Raw genomic sequence first — 22,884 nt, forward strand, 5'->3', positions numbered from 1 at the left:
TTTCTGTAGTAGCATTTCAGACTTTTAATGCCTTATCCACGTATTCACTTAAAATTGCTCTTTGTAAGTAAATACACTTGTTTTATGTAATCAAACTAATGCTGTGTTTAAAATGAAATGTTGGGTAACTACAATTAAAGTAGTAAACTGTTGTATATTAACCCCTGTCAGGGCAAGAGAATTGTGATATCTGAACTTTTGAGGAGCAGTACTAACAATCCGTATTTTGGGGGGAAATTCAGAACTGGGAGATGCTGAAGTCACCCTGCAGCTAGTAAGCAAAGCTGCTGGGGACAGTGATGTTGGCAGCCTGGAGCTATACACAAACACTTAGGGTGATGTCTTAGAGTAGACCAGATTGGGCATTACAACAGCAAAGCATTGTGAGGCACCAACTTACAGGGTAGGTGGTGACAACCTTGCACAGCTCTGGATTGCAACCCTGAATGTGACCATTATCATAACATTCATCACAAATGTATTGTTAATATTTCAACAGTTATCTATTTTAGCCATACACTCAAAGGGCACCCTTAATTAGCTTTCTGAATATTATAATATTCAATTTGTATATCAAGAAAAAATACTTATAAAAATGCATTTCATGTGTTAAGCTATGTCCCTTGCCTTTAGCATTTACATAAATGTTTAAAAATCAAAGGATATTCAGAAAAGTTTACAGCGCTGTAACTCGCTGTGCTGGGAAAGGGGGTGTTTTTTCACACACCTGAGCCAGAAAGATACAGTGCTGTAAGGTTCCAAGGTAGATTTAGCCTAAGTGTTACTGACAGTCAATGAGTCAGACTCCTAAGTTCTTAGTATCAGGGATGTTGAATAGCAGGTAAATAGAATAGTCAACTAACGGCGTTAATTCTTAGTCAACTATTCTATCGTTCTGGGGCGGGCCAGCAACCAGTGGGATCTGGTCCCACTCCCACCCTGCACTGCTGTCTCAGAGGCAGAAGCCGGTCCATGACGGGGGGCCAGTTTAAAGCCGGTCCATGACGGGGGGCCAGTTTAAAAGTCAGCCCCCCTCGTGATCTGTTTGCTGACACAGAGGAAGCAGCGCAGGGTGGCATCAGCCCCTGTCCGCAGGAGTTCTGAGCTACGAGTCGATTACACATTCACATTTCTACCTAGTACACTTTTGAAAAAATGCTACCCATAGTCCACATAGATTCTTTGTTTCAGCAGTAACTAATATCCTACAAAAATAATAATTTAATGCTTTTCAATGAACAGCTCAGAATCACTGGGTTTTTTTTTTTTTAATTTCAGTGGCCTCAGTTCAGTACATGTCATAAATTGAAAACATTGTTTTAAACAGTCTTTTAAAAATGCACGCAACACAACTTTTTGTGTACGCACATGTGTGCAGAAGCATATCCACTGTATAATTTAAGATGGACCTCATAGATAGTGAAAAGTCTTAATTGGTTACAGAAAACTGTATCAAGAAACTATGAAAATATAAAGCACTAATTAGACTAAGAGTTTGGGGACAGGGTTGCTCTTCTTGTTATGTATTAATTCAATGCCAACACAATGGGGCTCAGTTCATGCTTGTGGCCTCTATGTGCTACCTTGATACAGTAAGTAACAATAACTTGTAATAATCTATAGTAGGTATAATATATTCAATATTTTGATGTTACCACTTTGAAAGATGGTCAAGAAGTTCTTACCGAATGAAAAGCAAATGATGTGCATTGAATATTTAATTTTACTCTATCCCATGGAAAACCTGTGTCAGAGTCCTAACACTTCACCCCAACAGCTTTTTGCTCAGCCAGCATTCAGCAACCACACCTCAGAAAACTATGACAAGTAACAGCAAGATAATTTTTGAGGAAGGACTTAAATATAGACCTGATAGAGAACGCTTCTCCCTTTAGGAACAAAACTTTACCAAGCCCAGTTACCTCCTCTCCTAATGTTGTAGTTATGTTTCCGAAAAAGCTACTTTAAGAGAAATGATGCTATGTGAATCCAATTTCCCCATAAGAACTAATAAATACGGGGTACGGAACATCGGGCAGGTAGGCAGAGTGGAGCAAGCCAAACAACCCTATAATGGAACGCTTTGTGACTTTAAATAAGAATGTTCTCTAATACATCAGCAACCAAATAACAAAACAATGTTAATTAGGATGGCACAGTGCAGAATTACTGTATTATTTCTCTCCCCCAAACACATTACCTTTGCTATTCGTATGGCTCAGCATTTATTCTAGGTCCAGAAAAGATATCATCCACAACTGCAGAATTAATTGCTACTGAGTATTTGTGTTATCATCACAAAACAAATTTACTTCTGTTTTCCCTCAAGGCATTCATCACATCCCATCCCATTTGGGGAATAACTAAATTAAGATACACTCTTGCTCAGCTCACAATGCAGCATCACCAGTGCACATGCATTAACTAATAAACCATTCCAAAAGTTTCTGCGATGCAACTAAGTCTCTTTGAAATGTTCTCTACATTAAGCTAGCCACGTTTACTTTGAGACACACACAGCAAACCTGGCCTTTTGTCTAAAAACATTCATATGTACTACAAGAGAATTCCAGCCAGGCAGCAGTGGATCTTTTGCCTGTTCATAAGAACAAAAGGAACAATGAATTGATGCCACTCTCTCATTTCTGCACAGAATAAACTCATAAAGTTGTAAGCATTTTAAAGGAGTTGCCATCCCTATGAAATAACACAGTCCTGTGAGCTAGAACCAGAACAACTACTTTGCCAAAGAAGTCCCCTCACCTTTCAAACAAAACATGCTGAGGCAGTTCCATGAAGAGGAGAGAAAGTGTTCTGCTTCCCAAGCACAACACAAGAGTGCAAGGTACAGCTGTTCCCCAGTCTATGCTATTCAAGCACACAGTCGGAGAAGTGTGGCAGCCAGCCAGCTCATGCTGTTACAGGAAGCTGCTACCCAATCCACAGATTTCTGAGCTGCACGATGACACCTCCCCATATCTCATCTCCCCACCCAGCCAATTCCAAAAAAAAGCTACTGTGTCTGTGTCTCTTTAGTCAATCCCAGCACAGCATAAGCTTGAGTGCAATTGTTTTATCTTATCAGTCAGCATTTTTCACTGCTGTGGACACAGCTTATATCCACCAATTGGTCAGCACTAGAAAAATAAATCACTTTAATCCAACTCAACTGTTTGTTATGAATTACTAACTCTGCTCTTTGTAATTTTTTGTTGTTGTTGTTCTGGAATGCATGGCTTTTCTCTCCCCCATAAAGTGCTTTGTGCGGTTTGTATTTTAGATATGCATATACACATACATAGTACCTACAACATATAAAAAATCTCCCCAGAGTCCTACTTTTAGTTGTTTTGCCAGTTAGGGACCGTGTAAAGAATGTTAGCAATTAGGAAATCAAACATGATGTCAAATGAATTTACATTACAGTTTTAAGCGCTCTCATTCTGAGTCAAATCCTATCAGCTCTCAGTCAAGCAAACCTACCATTACAGACACTAGCAGGTTAGCCTATGTAAGGACTCTAGCTTTTAGCTTTTGTAATTCAGGGCTTAACTGTATCTCTTCAGCACAACTCTGAGATAGGGCTGAACACCACCCTCTTCTACCTCACTTCCCAGCAATTCAGCACAATCACCTGTGCATTGGTCCTACTCCACCCATCTGTGTGTAGGGCAGGAGTGGGCAATAATTTTTGATGGGGTGGAGACCAAGAATTTGGAAAATGGTTGAGGACCGCTCTCTTCCAGGATATTAATGGAGGAGGTGTGAGATCTGGGATGGAGGTTGGGTGCAGAAGGGAGCTTGGGTAATGGAGGCAGTTTGGGTGAAGGAGGCCATTGTGACCTGGAGCATTGGATTGGGGTGGAGGGGGTTGGATTGTGACCTAGGGCAGGGAATTGGGGGTGCCAGAGGGTACAGAAGGGGGTGCAGGGATTTGGCTTGTGGGATAGGGCAGGAGGGGACTGTGATCTGGGGAAGGGGATTGGGGCGCCAGTTCTGGGAGGGGTTATGGGTATAGGAGTGGGGCAAAGGATTTGGGTATGTGGAGGAGGGGGCAGAAGTGGGGGGCACAGGGCTGGGGAAGAGAGGGACTGGGATACCAGAGGTAGGCTCTGCCAGGAGACTTACCAGCCAACAGCTGTTTCTGTTTCTCTCTACCTGCCCTGCCCGCACACAAGTTGCAGCCATGTGCTCTGGTGGCTGCCTATTATTGAAACAGGTAGCTCCCATTGGCCAGTTTCTGGCCAGAAACTGGTCAATGGGATTATGCTGGGTGCAGAAGCAGCTCTTAAAGCTTTCCCTCCTCTCCTCCGGATTAGGGATGTTAAATATGGGTTAATTGAATAGTTGAGTAACCTCGTGATTTTTTGTGGGTTAGTCGCCTATTTTATAGTCCCCGGAATCAGAGGCGGCAGTGCAGGGTGTCAGGCAGGAGCTGGTCCACAAGGGGAGCCTCAGCAGGAATAGATTCTGGACCCAACGCGAGCCAGAACTGAGCTGTGCTGGCAGCCTGCTTGCTAACGAATTTACTGGCGAGGATGAGAGGAGGGAAATACGTGTAGTCTACAGCATTAACCTATAAGCTTTTGCTTCTCAGTTAATCGACTACACTGTTACATCCCTACTGCCGACTCGCAGCCACATTTCTGAGCAGCATGGGGGTGGGGCAAGGAAAGCGGATAGCCTGCCTGGGGCTCCCTGCAGCATCCACAGGCTGGATCCAGTGGCTTGGCAGGCCGGATCCGGCCCGCGGGCCGTATTTTGCCCAGATCCAGTGTAGGGGGTGGAACCAAGGCCTTGCCTTCCTTTGGAGCACTGTATGCTCCCTCTGTCTCTCCCCTAAGAGAGAAGTCACGGAGATCAGGTACTGGAGACTCTTTGTAAGGGTTTAATCCAGAAAACATTTACTACCAGGTGTTGTGCTTTCCACCTTGTGTGATCCTACTGATATCTCAGTAGGACTAACAATGGTACATTTAGCTCTATGCCCCACAGCAAGTGCTTATACAGAACCAGAACCTACAGGTATGCCTATGTTACAAATGCAATGCAAGTAGGCAGACCCATTCTAGCTTTCATTTAGCTGGTCTGGTTAACAGTGGTAGTGAGGACATGATGACACGGTTCAACAAAGGGTCGCCGTCACAGTAGTAGGGTGACCACCATTTCAAAAGGCAGGACACATGTAGGAACCTCAGCCCCTATGTAGCCCCCCACGCTTTCCACCAAGGCCCTTCCCTGGGCCAGGCTGGACGCCATGGTGTGGGGCCATGGTATGAGTTGCACAAGAAGTCTGAGCTGCTGTGGGAAGCATTGGTGGAGAGTCCGGGGCTCTCTACAGTGGCCCAAGTTCACTGGGAGGCTTTTATCACGGCCCAGCTTCATCTTCTGGACTAGTGGAGGGGCTTTGGGGGCAGAGAAGGAGCAGGGTGTGGACTAGTAGCAGGAGGCAGGCAAAGGCCCACCCAAGCCTCCCCTTCTTCTCCACCCCAGAAAGAGGCTGGTGCCACTCTGATCCCTTGGCATGCATGGAGCAGTTCCACAGGAATTCGAGGACAAATATCTCAGGGTCATTCAAACCCAGGACCAGGTCTTGAACTCTGAATTTTGTGACTGTCACATTTAGGGTTGCCAGGTGTCCGGTATTGGCCCGGACATTGGTAGCCAGACACGAACCACATCTTGATTTCTGCACCCCCCCCCCCCCCCCCCAGAGAGCAAGAGAAACGCAGTCAGCCTTTGATGCCCTGGGAACAAAGGTGTGCTGCCTGTCCCTGACTCTACCATAAACAGAAACCAGACAGTAAATGGGCTAGCTGACGACCCGGGGCCTCCCGCCGTCCTGATGGCTAGTACCAGTAATTGACACGCCTGCACTGTCCCAGGAGAGGAATCTTCGCCCATCACATACCAGAGGTGCCCATTGTCTGCCTTTTCCCAGGTGTGAATTATGCTTTGCACCCTTCCTGGGAAACTTGGCATTCAAAGCCATTTTTCCTAATTGGCCACTTGAGACCAGGAAGAAGCCTACGTGACCCAAGGGGTATAAAGAGGGGTATAGTAGCCCACCCCATTCGAGCTCCAATCATATATACCTGCTGGCAGGTACGGATTGTCTCCCGAGGTCTGTGGGACGCCCAACCTCGCCCTACTTCTTCCCGAGGGATTGAGAGAAAGACACTGGCCATGCCAAGTCTGGAACGCAGGGGGTGAGAATTATACCTGCTATGTGTCTATTTTGCATGCATTTAATAAGAGCTCAGAGAACCAAAGGGGTTTCATGGTACCTGTAAGTGACTTATTAGTGTAATTTGTGTCCTGTCCTTTGTAGTGGCTGTATTAACTGTAACACAGCAGTAGCATTTAGCAACTAAGTTTACCCTGTAACAATAAAATAGTAACTGTTTAAGCTTTAACCTGACTCCTTCAGTTGCTGTAACAGAACCAAGCACAATTTAAAAGAACTTCAGCTGGTCATAAGGGACTCACTGCCCTGACCGTCAACTGACAACAGTCCAGAAAAAAAACAACAGAAAATGCCAGACATGTGAAATGTCCAGTATTTCCTGTTTCCCTTGGACAGATGCCCAGCATAGACAATTTTCTGGTGAGGGCAGGGGAGTGAGGAGCATGGCAGAGGCGTAGCGAAGGGGGGGTAGGAGAGGGCACTTGCCCCGGGCGCCATGCTACAGGGGCACCGGGCTGGGGTGGGAGTGGAGCACACGTTGCTCTGGCCCACATGACGCTTTGAGCAGAGACCCGGGAGCTGGCCACGTGATGCCTCTCTCTACACACTGAGAGCTGAGGCAGCTGGGCCAAGCAGCAGGAGCGGCAACTTTAAAAGTAAGATTTCCTTACCCGGCCAACCTATTCCTCCGGTGCCTGGCAGGGAGGGACAGGGAGATAGATTTGATTAGGACAGGGCGCTCCCGGCGCTGGGGACGCCTAGCTCAGGGAGAGGGGTGAGTGCATGTGGATAGGGGATGCTGTGGGGGGCCTGGCTCTGAGGGAGGGGTGAGTGCACTGAGATGCCTGGCTCTGAGGGAGGGGTGAGTGCACTGGGATGGGGGGGAGGGCGATGAGTGCGGAGCCATTTAAAGGCGCAGTGCTCCTTCCCCCTCCTCCCAACAACTTTGGTCTCCCCCCCCTTTTTTTTCCCGCCCTCAACAGAATTTTTTCCTGATGGTTTGGGGGGGGGGGGCAAAAGGGGGTTTGGTATTTTTTGTTAAACCATCTGGCAACCCTAGTCCCACCCAATTCAGTATAACCCTGTCCAGTACAAGCCCACTGGGTATGTAATCAAGTTGCTGGGTCCAAGCTGGGATCTTTGCAGCCAGGTCTTTCCTACTACTGTTACCCATATCAGCTAGATAAAACCTAGCATGGGCATGCTTACCATACTGCAGTTGAAGATGGATGCTTAGATAGTAAAGAATTATATGTGGTAAGGAGCAAGGAAGAGTTCAGGGTTAATGGCTTCATTGTATACCTGGGAAATGCAGCCCCTAATGTATAGTTTACCAGCATACCGTTCCTGAAATCCAGGTCCCTCTGTGAAACGTACGCATGCACAACTCATTTTCTAGAACTTCTCCCAAAGAATCAATATAGCAAATAGTGCAGGCACTTTAAAAATAGCAGTAAAGACCATAGCCAAAACAGCACTAATAGCATGTGGAGCCCTATTAGCCATTATTAGCTCTTATGTGATCATTGTTCAGTATGTGTTACCATATACACAGTAGAAACTCAGAGTTACAAACATATTAACAATGGAGGTTGTTCATAATTTTGAACTAAATATGAGCATTCTTTCAAAAGTATACAAATGAACATTGACATAATGCAGCTTTGAAACTTTACTATGCAGAAGAAAAATGCTGCTTTTAAGCATCTTAATTTAAATGAAACAAGCACACAAAAAATGTCCTGACTGGGGCAAATCTTTTTTTAAACTCACCCTCCTTTTTTTTACGTTTTTTTTTTTTTTTTTAAAGTAATATATAACACAACACTGTGCTGTATTTGGTGCTTTTATTTTATTTATTTATTTTTGGGTCGCTGCTGTCTGCTTGCATAATTCTGGTTCAAAATGGGATGTGTGCTTGACTAGTCAGTTAATAATTCTGGTCTTTGTAACTCTGGTGTCCTATTGTACACAAGTTACTTTGGTGGGTTACAACTTTGGAATAAATTATTCTAGCAGAAAAGTAGGGAAGATCTTATGATAGTGGTCACTTATCCTGGCCCAGTGATCCCTAAACTGTGGAGCGTGTCCCCCTAAGGAGGCATGGCAGAAAGTTGGGATGGAAGGCATGGCAGCTAAGGACTTCACACTCCCTCCAATGACAGCTGGAAGAGGAAGTCAGTTCATTGTAGTAGGCATAGAGAAGCTGGCCTGTCAGATGCTCCAAGTAAACATACGAGTTCTGAAAATGGCTGGATCATTCCTTTCAGAAGAGACCCTGAAATCCTCAAACTGCTAGATGAAAGCCTTTGTGTGTGCAACCTCAAAACTGCATTGGCCCTTTTTCCAAAGGGGGGGGGGGGAAGAGCACTACATTTCAAGACCAGATCCACTTTTGCTGTACAGTAATGGAGGGGAGGTGCGGACAGATTCCATTACTGATGGGGGAGGGGTCCCATGACTAGAAAAGTTAATGCGCCACTAGCTTCCCATGATATTCCAATGGGAAGAATACAGCCCTATTTCAAGGTTTAAAAAAAAAAATCCTTTGAACAAAGGATCGGTGTTAGGGCCAATCTTAGTAAAGCTATTCATTAATTACCTGGAAGGAGAAATAAACAGACTATTAATTAAATCAAACATTAATGAAATCAACAGATTCTAAATTGAGAGCAGCTGGTTGAATACTGCAAAATAGTGTTAAGTGGTCCTAGTTGAGCATGAAAAAAACAGAATGATATTTAACTTGGAAACAAAAAGCAGTTTTGTACATCTGCAGGTGGGAGTGTGGAGGAGAATCACACATATGCAGTTGGATGAAGAGACTTGGGAATCAGTATCTGACACAGAAATTAGACATGTAAATTACACATTACTGTGTAATGTGATAGAGCAGGAAAAAAGGCCATTGCAGTTTTGAGGTTGCACACACAAAAGCTTTGTGTCAACCAGCAGTTTGAGGATTTCAGAGTCTCTTCTGAAAGAAATGATCCAGCCATTTTCAGAACCCATGCATTTGCTTTGAGCATCTGGCAGGCCAGCTTCTCTATGCCCACTACAATGCCCACTTCCACTTCCAGCTATCATTGGAGGAAGGGTGAAATCCTTAGCTGGTCTCACAGAAGTAGCCGTGTTAGTCTGTAACCGAAAAAACTTAAACAACAAACAGTCCCGCAGCACCTTAGAAACTAAAAAATAGATGGTATCACGAGCTGTTGTGGTTCATCTAAAGAAGTGGGTTGTGCTCACAAAAATTCATAACACTATCTACGTTTTTGGTTGGTCTCTAAGGTACTGCAAGACCATTCATTGTTTTTTAAGCCCTTTGCTGGGCTAGGAGAGATGGGCACTTGCAGGAGAGAAAATGGAACGTTTCCAGCAAAGAAAGGAATAGGACTGTGAAGGAAGATGAAGGAGTTTCTAGATCACGGTTGGGCAAAATAAGGTTCAGGGGCTTAATCCAGCACGCCAAGACACCAGATCCAGCCCACAGCCTAGCAGGAGTCTCAGTCCGGCTCCCTGCCTGCCTCAACCTCCCCCCTATGCTCAGAGAAGAAGCTGTGGTGAAGAAGAGGCTTCAGATGCTGTCCCCACCCCCAGCACAATCCCACAGCTTCCATTAGCTGGAAATCCCCTCCTCCCATGTTCCCAGTGTTCAGACCAGCATCTCCACTCCTGCACAAATACACTCTCTCAGACCCTGCACCCTAAATTCCTAACTCCACCACACCCTAAATCCCTGCACCTCTGTCACAAGACACAACCCCCTCCCAGACCCTTCACCCGCTCCTACACACCTCTTCCAGGTTAGAATCCTCTCCTGCACCAAACCTCCTCCTAGCCCCTGCATCAGATTACAATCCCCTCCTGCCCCAGGTCACAATCCACATACTTGCACCCCCAACCCAGGTCACAACAACCCTATCCCAGATCCTGCATCCCCCTGCTGCTCGGTCTGCCATGGCTCTGCACTGAAAGTAATTTAGGAGCCAGGTAAGCAGGCAGCCCAGCTCAGTGCCAGCTTACGCTGGGTCCCAGGAGCTACCCACTGTTGCAGCCTGCCCACCCGGCTCCTAAATTGCTTTCCCTGCAGAGCTGCAGCAGAAGTAGTTCTGGGGACCTGGAGCCAGCCAGGACTTAGCTATGCTGCTGGCCAGCCCTCTAAAAAAATATACTGGCAGGGGAAGGGAGATGTGTGCACACGATAACATTAACCAATAAGCTTTTCTCTTACCGGTTAATTGTTTAATCGTCTACACAATTACATACCTAGACAATACAATATGTCAATTTAAGATACTCTTGACTCCAGCTATGTTAACCATCTGCATAACTAGGTTGATCCATAGTGTAGACCTTTAAGTGTCAAACAAATATAACTTGACTAATGGGAATTTAGAAAGAGAAAAAAATATACTGAAAAACAGGAATTTCTTGGCAAAGTAGAAGCTTTATCTTTCCAGAGGAATCAGCACAAGTCCCATCACTTGGCTTATTTTAAACTCTGCTGGGCAAACCATTATTCAATGCACTACAGGGAATAATTCTACATTGGCAGGGAGATGAATTACAAGCCTTATAGGTGTTTTCCATCTCTAAAGTTTAACAACGTTTAAAAAAAATATTCAAGCCATCCCTCATAACTGAGTCTGACCAACCAACACACATACTAATAATATCTTGCACCGGCTTCATTCAAATAAGAAAGATGTTCCTCACTCTTCTCCAGCTTTCTCTGAAGTCGGCTCAGTGATCACAAATCCACACAACACCACATGCAAAGTAGAAAGGAGAGAGATTTCTTCCTTTTTTATTATTTCCAGAGAACACTTCTGCCAAAAACACTATCTTCAGAGATAGAAATAAATGTGGCCTTTTTCAAGACTATCTAGTGTCTTGTAGGACACTCATGCACTTGCAGGTCTCCCATTCATTCCCGCAAACTAACTGGATCTTCTGGTATCTCTGTACCAAACTCTGTTCATCAAAGGTTGTTGTTGCACCTGCTCTGCGTGCCTGGTGAAGAGCTGAGATCCCAAAGTAGGCAGTGGCAGCATAAGGTGGGCAACAGATGGGAGGCGGAATGGGGGGCCAGGGATAGGTAGAATGTGGTGACTGAAGACATTGGAGGAACTGATATGAGAGGAAGGCTGGTCTGGTGATAAGAATGCCAGCCAGGACTTGGGAGATCCTGGTTCAAGTCCCTGTTCCAGCACAGATTTCTTCTGGATTTGTCACTGAGTCACCTTAGTCAAGTCACTCAGTCTCTCTGGGTCTTTGTTTCCCATCTGTCAAAAAGGAATAGTCATATTTCTCTACCTCACAGAGGTGCTGAAGTTTGTGGATATATGGAATTTATTTGCAAACAGGTAAAATAGCTCATTAAATTAATTATACAAAATGCCCAACAGGTAGACTTCCAGGAATCTTAGCAGCCTTGAGTATTAAATGTTGAACATGTGCATATTCCATAATTTTGACCAGGGAAATGGAGGACAGGGGGAAGGGAGGTAACTCAATCTGTCACTGCCTGTTCTCTTGAAGGAATTATTTCTAATTAAGTGCTAAGTGGGCATTCCTGATGATGCAGTCCATGAATTACCATTCTTAAATTGCTTCACATCATTTCTTGGATCTGACTTTGCAAGAGTAATTGTACAGTCTTTAGATCAGTGCTTCTCGAAGTGGTCCACAAAACCACTTGGAGAAATATACTAACTGGCCACTCCAATGTGTTTATTTGCCAGCTTTGTGGCCACAGAATCTCACAGCTCCCATTGGCTCTGGTTCGCTGTTTGCAGCCAAGGGAGGCTGAGGAAAGTGGAATGGGCCGGGCTGCCACTTCCCACAGCTCCCCTTGGCTGCAAACAACAAACCGCAGCCAATGGGAGCTATGAGATTCCGTGGCCGCGAAGCTGGCAAATAAACACATTGGAGTGGCCAGTTAGTATGTTTCTCCAAGTGGTTTTGTGGACCACTTAAGAAACACTCCTTTAGCTAAAGGTAGATTGGCTGGCTTTTTAAAAGGATTTTGGGAAGCCAGAGTGGGTCTTTCATTCTTTTTGCTGTGTGCAAAATCATTGGAATTCATTGCATGCAACTCCTTGATGACAACAAATACGCCATTTTTATTTTTTTCTATTAAAAATATAAATCAATATCAACATCCCAGAAACAGAAAACAGTTTATAAAGAAGTGAAATTTCATCCTTCTAAAGGGATTATTAAATTATTCTCATTCTATTATTCTTGTTAACAAAACAGATTTCAAACATTTTTTTAAAAGACATTTACATTTTCTTTTTTAAAAAGACAGGGACATAAAGTACAAATAAAATCTAACTTTTGGCTCTAGAAAAATGTGTTCCAAGTTGCCCCATTTTCCTAAAAATAATTGATTAATCCCATAAATCAGAGCTGTCAAATTCAAAGCTACCAAAGATCTGGGTTTGGACTATTCCTACTCCATCTGCATTCTATCTTGCTTTACCTGTTACTGGGCTACCAAGTGCACCCAAAAACTAAAACTACCAAGTTGCAAAATGAAATTGTCACTCTCTGGATAGGTCTACCATCAAGAAACGCAAGACAGAGATTCCACCACAAAAATGTTCACATCACCAGTAACAGGAAAAAAGGTCAGCAACAAGGAAGTATTTAAATTTATTTTCTTTATGGATGTATTTAGTCACAATGTTAATTTTAAAAAAATCACACTTCTCTCTGAAATTATGTTATCAACTACCGTGATAAATAATACAATCTTATTGTAGCTGAAATAGTAGAGTAAAATATTTTCCCTATATTTTGTTTTCTTTGCACATTTGATAGGGCTTTCTATATAATCAGTTTCACTAGAGTCATTTTTCTTTTTCTTGTGGTTTTCCCTACAAAACTATAGGGGAAAATAGCACTTTGAAAATAGAAAAATATTATTTTAAAGCTACAAAATTGAGTGTGGGACCTTGGAGCACGTGTTTTTGAAACTCATTAACTTTCTTTTAAGCAACTACATTTTCAATTGAAAATATGCCTGGCAGAGAACCACCGTCACTGCTGATATCATCTCAGATAGCTAAATATTTACTACACAAATAAATAAAAAATTAAGTTCCTATCCGACACACAGTTATGCATAGAGGAAACTTTAACTTCAGCAGGACTTCTTAAGTGTGTAATGAAACTACTCACATATGTAAGTGCAAGACTAGGGCCTTCATTTTCATAACAACTTTTGAAAGTATCCATGACACTGCTTCATTTCACAAAATCTACAGTGTAGCATCCACAGTTACAAACAACACACTTTCAAAAGATGTCTGTTTTCTTAACCAGTAACACCAAAAAGAATTCAGGCGTGTAAGTTAGTTCAAGTTCATAATGAAGTTACTTGCAGTTACATTCCCCTTTCTATGATTTTCTTGGTAAGGAAAACTATTATATAGACCCAAAAGTTGACCTATCATAAAATTATTGTAATCAAGTGAGCAATATCCTTTGAATTCTAAAAGTATATTTAAAAATACACCACTGTTACAAAAAATATGAAAAAAATTGCTACTATTTTGGCTTTTATGTTTTCTTTTTCTTATTCTTATTCTGATATCCATTTATGGGAGGATGTACAATCAAGTCACCTTTCTTATACCATCTACCACAAAGATCCAAGGTGTCCCTCCACAGTACACTTGTGACCAGGAGCCAGGTGGATAGAAATATGTCAGCCTGACTTGTAAAAAGGTAAATATGAAAATTGGTTTCTCCATACAAATACAAACCAACAGAAATGTACAGATAGGCAAAGAATGGTACTTGGGATCTCCTTAGAGTTTGAAGGAAATACATGTGATGCTTTAATAGTTATAAAACTGAATCTTAGCATCTACTGTCATTAAATATCTATTGTCTGTCTACCATATTTTACCACAACTGTGAACATTTAAATTAATAAAAATTAAATTTCAAAGTGCTTAAAGCACTTGTAGCAACACTTGAAAGTTGAAATTAGTTTCTACATGTATCTAGTCTTCTCGGTAAATTACCCTAAAGCCCCATCTCACTTGTGACACTTAATTATAGATACTCAAAACTGAATATAAAATTAGATACCAAAAATCATTTATTTAACTGAAGCACACCATAAGTAGAATCCTAAATTAGTATTATTTCTCAATTTACACTTCTGTAGTAGGTGCATTTGCAAAGATCTCACTTTGCTATTATTAGAAATAAATTAAGAATTCATGCTATGTTCATTGCAAACCAAAATTTAAAAATAAATAAATAAATGTTTGACTTGTTAAGAGGGAACACAAAGGGCAGAATTCTCTATGATTTGCCATATTGTCAAGGAAGGAATCTGTTACCAACTTTTCCAAATGTGTTCAAGAATTTCTTAGCCATAGAAGCTGTATAAAGAGAAAGGACAAAAGAAATATAAAGGGTTTACCATGAGGACAAAGTGAAGACTATATTAAAATAGTTAATGAAGGGTTTCTGATGAGGGCAGGGTGAAGCAAAGAGGTATGGGAGAGACAAGTGTTTTGATTTCTTTAGGTAAGAAATCGCCACAGTGGAAGTGGTGCAAAAAAACAAAGGATTATCCAGGGATTTCAAGACACTAATCTTTGTTTGGCAAGAACTTCAGTAGCAAATTATATGTGGTTAATGGACACATCTGAACTGTATTACTGATGCTTATAACTTTACTCCAAGATAGGAAAGCTAAAGGTCCAATCAGTGGATCAAATTCAGTGATGAATAAGGCAGTGAGTCTGTCATTGAGGTCATAGATGCTGTGACTTTCCAGGATCTCCATGACTTCCGCAGCTTCAGCAGCCAGTGTGACCCTAGGGCCAGCCACACCAGCTGCTGCTCATGCGGCTCCCGGAACCACTGCTACTTAGGCAACAATACCCAGAGCCCCCCAGGGAAGCTAAGATTTAGTCAGAAGTATTTACAGTAAAAGTCATGGACAGGTCATGGGCTATGAATTTTTGTTTATTACCGGTAACTTATCCATGACTTTTACTAAAAATAACCAAGACTAAATCTTAATCTTAATGATGAATCGTGGTCATGTGCCACCTGCAGCACATATGCGAAGATGATGATCACCTGTTCTCAGAGGCAAAATCTTTCATCATATTTATTTATTCTTAAATCATACTTTGCACCAGAAGTCAATGGAGTCCTATTTCAGAGTAACTCGGTATTTTACTATAATAAAATAATAATGATAACAGCAGTGCGGATAAATATTGGTGCTAAAATGGAAAATAGGAATGTCAGGATCAAGTAAGGCTGCGAAAACACAGAATTATTCTGCTACAGTTTTACTTATTGTCTAGAAGGCAGATCACACTTTAAATGGACAGGTGAACGAAAAGGGAAGTGTACTTGGCAGTATCAGATTACGTTGATATTTGTCTTCAGGGTAAACAGCACACGTTTTAATAACTAGACTTTAACAGAGTATCTGTGTTCCAGAAAGAACAGGCAGCTTCTCTGAGATGCACATTAATATGCACGATAGACATTGTGATTATCTTCTGGTAAATGACATATTGAAAAATCCCTGTCTGAGACATACAAAAGGAAAACAAAAAGCTTGTTTACCTTTTAGACTAAAGAGGACAAATGAATGAAAGCATGATCCCCAGTTATTGATATATAGCTTTCCTTCAGCAACCAATGTTCACTTCTGGTCCAGAAACAATTAACCACAATATTTTGGAGTGTTTAACAGGTTTTTAGCCATGTAGTTCACTAATGCAAAATGCAGGACAATGTAGCACTTTAAAGACTAACAAGATGGTTTATGAGATGATGAGCTTTCATGGGCCAGACCCGCTTCCTCAGATCAAATGATCTGAGGAAGCGGGTCTGGCCCATGAAAGCTCATCATCTCATAAACCATCTTGTTAGTCTTTAAAGTGCTACATTGTCCTGCATTTTGCTTCAGCTACCCCAGACTAACACGGCTACCTTTCTATCACTATTCTAGTTCTCTAATGTGTTCGAATCTCAAGACTCAAATGCCACCCAACTCCTTAAAAAGTGAAAACAAAAAACATTTCCACATAGTCTTTGTCCTCAGTGAGATAAGAAACCATGTGTGGAATGGAATAAGGCAGTGATTCTCAACTTTTACATCCTTTTGTACTTATAGTTTCAGAATTCTCCTGCCGTCCTCCTCCCACCCAATATATTCCTACCTAGCTATAGAAAGGTTGTAACCTTCCTGTCACTGTGACACTCTCCGAGTTGATGACCATAAACAACTCAAGAACAATCCAGCTGTCTGTGTGCAGAGTTCCTGTGCTGAAAGAAGAGGCAAAGAGGATTTTCTATTTCTGTTTTGACAGGACTAATCTGACATATTTGTTGCCTCTCTCACATACCTAAGAAAAATGAAGTCTGCCTAGACACTTAGCTATGTTTCTTATCAGCACTAGCACCTGCAGGACATGCTGCATTCTGATCTAAGTTAGCCAAAGACAACCAAATGGAAGGAGTTAATTATGTTGTGTTGCCACCTACTGAGCTAAAGGAGATAGCTGCCCCTTTGTGAGAGCAGGTAACTGGGAATCACATTTACTGTTGTATTTCCTTCTCTGTTATGAACTTTCTCTATGGCAAGACCCTTCACTTCTCTGTGCCTCATTTCCACACACGTGTAAAATAGGGATAACAATACTTATCCTATGAGGGTAGGATGGTATGGATGAATCGAACTTACCAAAAGTAGTTAAAGATCTTTGGATGAGAGGTGCTGTACAAGCGCATAGCACTAATATTAAATGTGGCTCAAGTCCTGGCTTTACTACAGCGCACTGGTAAAAATATATATGCCCCTTAGTTTTCAGATAAAACCAATTTTTACTGAAAACTTCCTGGAGTTTACAAAAAGCTTTTTTTTTTTTTTTTTTTTTTTTTTTTGGTCTGAATTGCATTTTTCTATTGTCTAATTGAAATATAAAAAATACTTCTTTATTAGGAAAATACAGTACATTGCATGAGATATATGTATTACAATAACACATTAGCCTGTGTGTATATGCAAAGCTGCCTTTTGAAGTAAGGCTATGTATTAGTCTAGAACATGGGTTCCCAAACTGGGGGACATGCCCCCCTGGGGGAGTGTGAAGCAATTCCAGGGGGGGCGCAAGGCGACGAAGCCACATACACCCCCGTCAATCCCACCCCAAGTTTTGCTGCTATTTGGGGAGATGGTGAGGGTTCTCTAAAATCAGAAAGGGGGTATGATGCTGAAAAGTTTGGGAACCACTGGTCTAGAAGATACACACAATAAACAAACAGGCATGCAGGGAAACTTTGAAGTGCATGCACATACTAATGTATTGATGAATCTCTCCTCTCTTCCTTCACCCCCCCCATAAACATTTCAAGCTGTTAGCAGCAGATAACAGTTTAAAGATCTAACACACTAAAATTGGCAGAAAATGTAAATCTATATCAGAATACATTTCAGAACATAAGGTAGCAGTCAAAAGTTTTTAAAAAATGGAGAAGGATGGAGTTGAGAGCATACACTGGAAATGGTGTGGCCAAATTATTACATGTCAATATTTATAGGCTAACAGTTTGAAGTCTACAACAGTAAACTGTTTATTCAACTGAAAAGTTTTTTTGGGGGGGGGAATCAGACATACAGGCTACGTCTACACTGGCCCCTTCTCCGGAAGAGGCATGCTAATTTCAAACTTTGGAATAGGGAAATCCGCGGGGGATTTAAATATCCCCCGTGGGATTTAAATAAACATGTCCGCCGCTTTTTTTCCGGCTTGGGGAAAAGCCGGAAAAAAGCGTCTAGACTGGCGCAATCCTCCGGAATAAAGCCCTTTTCCAGAGGATCTCTTATTCCTACTTTCCCTATTCCAAAGTTTGAAATTAGCATGCCTCTTCCGGAGAAGGGGCCAGTGTAGACGTAGCCACATTGTTTTCTTAGACTCAAAGGTGGCATTTCACTTTGAGTTCTGTTTTAGTTTTACAGTGACGATGGAATTCAAAACATTAATCTACTGAATACTTCTTGCCCATCTTTCCATCCACCAAAATAAGCCCAGTATTTACCCACTGATTGGCATCTGTTTTTGTTGTGGTAATAAACACTGATAAATTCCCGGGAAATATTAAATAAAATAAAAATTGAAAAAGGGAGATATATATTACACACATACATTAAGCTAGAGTTTTTCTTATTGAAAAGTGCCTTTTTATCAGAACTGAAGTGTTTTGCAGAAATGTTTCGATAAGAGGAGGAGGAGAGGGGGTGATATTATGGATGATATTATGAGGTTGTACTGTGAAAACTGTTGAGTCATTAAACATCTCTGGGTCTATGTGGAGTCCACTTTTGCTCACAATGGCCGCTTCACATCCTTCTCTCATCAGATACAATGGAGGGTCTTTAGAATCTTAATAACTATCTACACAGGTGAAAGCACCTTTGGACAATGGATCAGCTGAAGCCAGAACCACCAGATCTATATAAAGTTATATATCTACATACACCGCTGCTTCACAACTTCTGAAGATTCTTTGGGCGGGCCCTCCTGCTTTGAAACATAGCAGGCTCTTCTCTCCTTCCCAGAACTTCCTATGGGGTTCTATGGGTTTTTCCATAGAAATTACCTACCCAGCCTCGGTAATTTTTTAAAAAGTAGCATCAATGGTTTTGGAGCCCTTGTCCTGCCTATTTTAGTCTTCCACTCTTCAACTGTCAGCCCTTTCACACAAGCTGGAGAAAATAGTATATTTCTCCTGCTAACAAGTAATGAGCAATGGTGTTAGGATCCCATGAAAAGTCTGTTTGCATGTGTTATAAGTTACACCTATCACATCCCATCAAAGAGTTAGCCAGTGGACCTAATATGCACACAAAGCTGGAGCTCTGGGAGAGGGTTTGTTTAAGGCAGGCATGTCCAAAGTCCGGCCCGCGGGCCAATTGCGGCCCGTGTTCCGATTTAATACGGCCCCCGCTTCCTCCCCCTCTCCTGGCTCCCCAGTGCTCTTTTGAACTGGCGCGCCCAGCGCGCCGCTTCCGGCTACACCGCCGCCGCCGCCCATGGCCTCCGCGGTCCTAGAGCCTGCCCTGTAGGGCACGTCTGCAGCCCCGCTCCCCCGCTCAGCTGCGGGTTCGCCCTGCCCCCGGGCCGCCATGAGGCCGGTGTGCCCTGCGCTCTCCGCCCGCCTCCGACCCTGCGGGCCCTCCGCCTTGGGGCTGAGAGTGCGGGGACGGCCCTCACGCATGTTCACTTCTTCAAATCTGGCCCTCTTTGAAAAAAGTTTGGACACCCCTGGTTTAAGGTGTGGGACTGCCTGAAAGATCAACCCTAAGGGGCTACATGATCTGTACCCAAAAAGGGTCCTTTGAGATCCTAAGACAGGGGAAGATCCTGGACTCTGTTTAGGCTCCAGAGGCTTAAAAGATACAGGATCCAGCATTTGGTTACCTTACAACAGCCTGGGAGAGCCCAAAACAGGGGGAGGGGGCGGGGGGGGGGAATAGTGCATTCACCTAGGATGCAGCAAACCCAGCTTCAAGTCCCTTCTTAAAGCAGGCAGACCACGTACTTGATCCCTGGATTACCCACATCTCTTACACCAGATTATTGACTATTCTGGGGCGTTAGGCTCTGTTTTATCTCCCTGGCTACTCCAGGTCATTTTTCAGCTGATTTCTCCACAATGAGGGAAAACAAGGAACCAACACAGAGGAGGCTATAGAAACCACGGTTTGTACCAGCACATTTCAGATCTCAAAAGACAACATAAAACTCTAGTATTCATTGGATGTAGAGTATAAAATCTAATCACCATTTAGTGCAATGTCCAAAATAAAAACAAAAGGCTAAGAAAATAAGAGAATGCATCCAGCAAACAAGCAAGTCTGCAAGGATATACCAGAAACGATTTGCTGTTTAGATCAGTGGATATGCAACCTCATGTTTGTCTCTGGGGATGGTCAGCAGGTGCAGTTAATCAGGCAAAATGCATTATCAAGACTGGCTGTGTTGTCTTCCAGCAGGGGAACAAGGTTTATATTGGTAATAATTAAATCAGGCCTGCCAGCGCCGTAGCTAATGCACATGTGACATAGTGTGTGTGTGTAGGGAATGGGGGTTTAATGAGTGTAGGGATTTGGCAATGGGAGAAGGGAAGGTGCTCACACCCTTCTTACAGGAACATTATTACAGAGTTTGCCATGATTTTGGCGCATGTATCATGAGAATTCTGATAATTTTATCTAACAAGTCAGTGACCCATTTCACAAAAGTACACCTTCCTTTCCTCCCTCACTCTGGTTCCCAACACACTACAGCATTTGGCTTCAGCAACATCTTCCCAAGCTACCCTCTCATTCTCAACATCTGCATCATTTTGAGCGTATGGAGAAGCACATACTTAACTCGCGGCTCTTGCTCCATCTCATATGCTACAGGCTGATCAGGAGAGCAGTGCCTGAGGAAACCATCTGCTCCACAAAGGTAAAGTGCCAAAATGGAGGCCACATATGTAGGAGAAGTACAGGGAAGATTTGAAAAAGTACATTTTAATAATTTTTTGCTGGTGCAGAAAATATTCCAGCTTCTTGTGTTTTCAAAAGACTATACTGACAATTTAGCTCTGCCATATAGCACAAGTATGTATTCTACATATTTCAAAAGATCAAGTTTTATTCATGAGCAGAGCAACTCTGCCTCGGGCTTCCTGTAGTCAGCCGCTGGTCAGTTTCAGCAGAAGCTGACTTGGAGACGCCTGGGGCAGAGCAGCTGGGGTGCTGCTGGGTTGGTCCAGTAGCACCACTCCTCAGCGCTACCGGACCAACCCGGCAGCACCCCAGCTGCTCTGCCCCAGGCGTCCTGATTCAGCCGCTGCTGAAACTGACCAGCAGTGGCTGAATCAGGACCTGGGGCAGAGCAGCTAGGGTGCTGCCAGGTTGGTCCAGTAGCGCCGGGAGCGGTGCTGCGGGACCAACCGGCAGCGCCCCAGCTGCTCTACCACAGGCGTCCACGAGAAAAACCTGGTCTGCTGGGGGGGGGGGCGCACTAGCTGCGCCCTCCCCCCCCCCTCAGCAAACCATGGAGACGCGGGCGGCGGGACCGAGACACGCCGCGGTGCCACTGCCCGGGTCCTCCGTGGCTTTGCTCCGCGTCTCCTTGGTCTGCTGGGGGGGGGGGGGGGGGCCAGCAGACCAGGGAGACACGGAGCAAAGCCGCGGAGGACCTGGGCAGTGGCACCGCCCAGATGCGCCGCGGTCCCGCCCGGGTCCTCCGCGACTTTGCTCTGTGTCTCCCTGGTCTGCTGGCCCCCCCCGCCCAGCAGACCAGGGAGACGCGGAGCAGCTTTTCTCTCCCCGGAGGACGCGGGCGGCGGGACCTCGGCGCGTCTGGGCGGTCCCGCCGCCCGCGTCCTCCAGGGCAAGAAAAGCCCCGTTCATAAGTACGGATCCAACATAAGTCGGATCCACGTAACTCGGGGACTGCCTGTATTCCATAGTTAAGGTTACAACTGAGCTCCCATTTGAACTTCAGTTTTGCTCCTTTCCCTCAAAAAACCCCATAAAGATATATCAGGCTCCAAGTTGGTTGTTTAGGTCTACCACACTTCAAGTGAATTGAGACATGGATTCCTTTAATTATGGGCAGCCTAAAAATAGCAGGGTTCACCAGAGTTCAATAAGGCTTCTATAGTGGGTTGTTATGTTTTCTTATTTTTTTGTTTTTCAAGATACTGAAGCAAAAAACCAGAAAGCAAAGAGCAAATGTTGTTGATAGGACTTAGTGCCTGCCCTTCTAATAGCCTATTTTCTTTAGAACTAATTACAACATTCTTTTAGGGTTCTTTATCCTTAAGTTCCTGTATGTGTTCTTAACCTCAGCTTCACCTTAATTTTTGGGGGGCTGCATATTTACAGGTTCAACCTCTATGGTCCAGACCTCTATAGCCCAGCACCATCTGAGGTCCAGTATCCCTGTGGATGCTCCTCTGCTCAGAAACAACTCCCCTATTCTCCCAGAGCTTCAGATGCACTGCAAACTCAGGGAGGGCGGAGGGAAGGGTAGAAGCAGGAATGGGGGACACTCAAGGCAAGAATCAGCGTGGCTGCAGAGCCCTACAGCCAGGGGAGGGAGGAACAGGAGTGCAACCCCGCAGCCAGTGGCGAGGGCCGAGAGTACAGTCTGGCTGCTGCAGAGCTCAGTGTGGTCCCACAGGGCTGAGCTTCTGAGGTCAACATCCACCCTGCATCTTCCCCTGAGTGGTCCCTCATCCCCATGCTCGGTCAATGACAGCCCTTCTGCTGCTGCCAGAATGGAGCCCCACAGCTGGTGGCAGCAGAGGACCCAGAATTGACCTCCCCTAGGTTCCCTGATCAATTCCCTGGAGCAGGACCAGTCAGGTCCTGAGGGTGCTGGACCAGGTAGATACTAGGGATAGAATCATAGAATACTAGGACTGGAAGAGACCTCGAGAGGTCATGGAGTCCAGACCCCTGCCCTCATGGCAGGACCAAATACTGTCTAGCCCATCCTTGATAGACATTTATCTAACCTGCTCTTAAATATCTCCAGAGATGGAGATTCCACAACCTCCCTGGGCAATTTATTCCAGTGTTAGACCACCCTGACAGTTAGGATCTTTTTCCTAATGTCCAACCTAAACCTCCCTTG

The 22,884-nt window shown here is 43.9% G+C and overlaps 1 protein-coding gene across 11 annotated transcripts in view; it reads right to left on the reverse strand.

Moving 5' to 3' along the window:
• Nucleotides 1–22,884, reverse strand: part of NHSL1 (NHS like 1) — a 261,028-nt gene that overhangs the window by 126,278 nt on the left and 111,866 nt on the right. Inside the window, exon 1 of one of the 11 annotated variants that reach the window (XM_075924288.2) lies at nt 2,764–5,670. The exons of the other annotated variants lie outside the window; for them this stretch is intronic. Coding sequence (XP_075780403.2) covers nt 2,764–2,779 — 16 coding nt within the window. The 5' untranslated portion in view covers nt 2,780–5,670. Of the gene's footprint in view, nt 1–2,763; nt 5,671–22,884 lie in introns of those variants that run through there. 11 annotated transcript variants of the gene reach the window in all.

The sequence above is a fragment of the Pelodiscus sinensis genome, chromosome 3, assembly GCF_052426305.1.
Source record: "Pelodiscus sinensis isolate ZL-2025 chromosome 3, ASM5242630v1, whole genome shotgun sequence".
Classification (NCBI taxonomy): Eukaryota; Metazoa; Chordata; order Testudines; family Trionychidae; genus Pelodiscus; species Pelodiscus sinensis.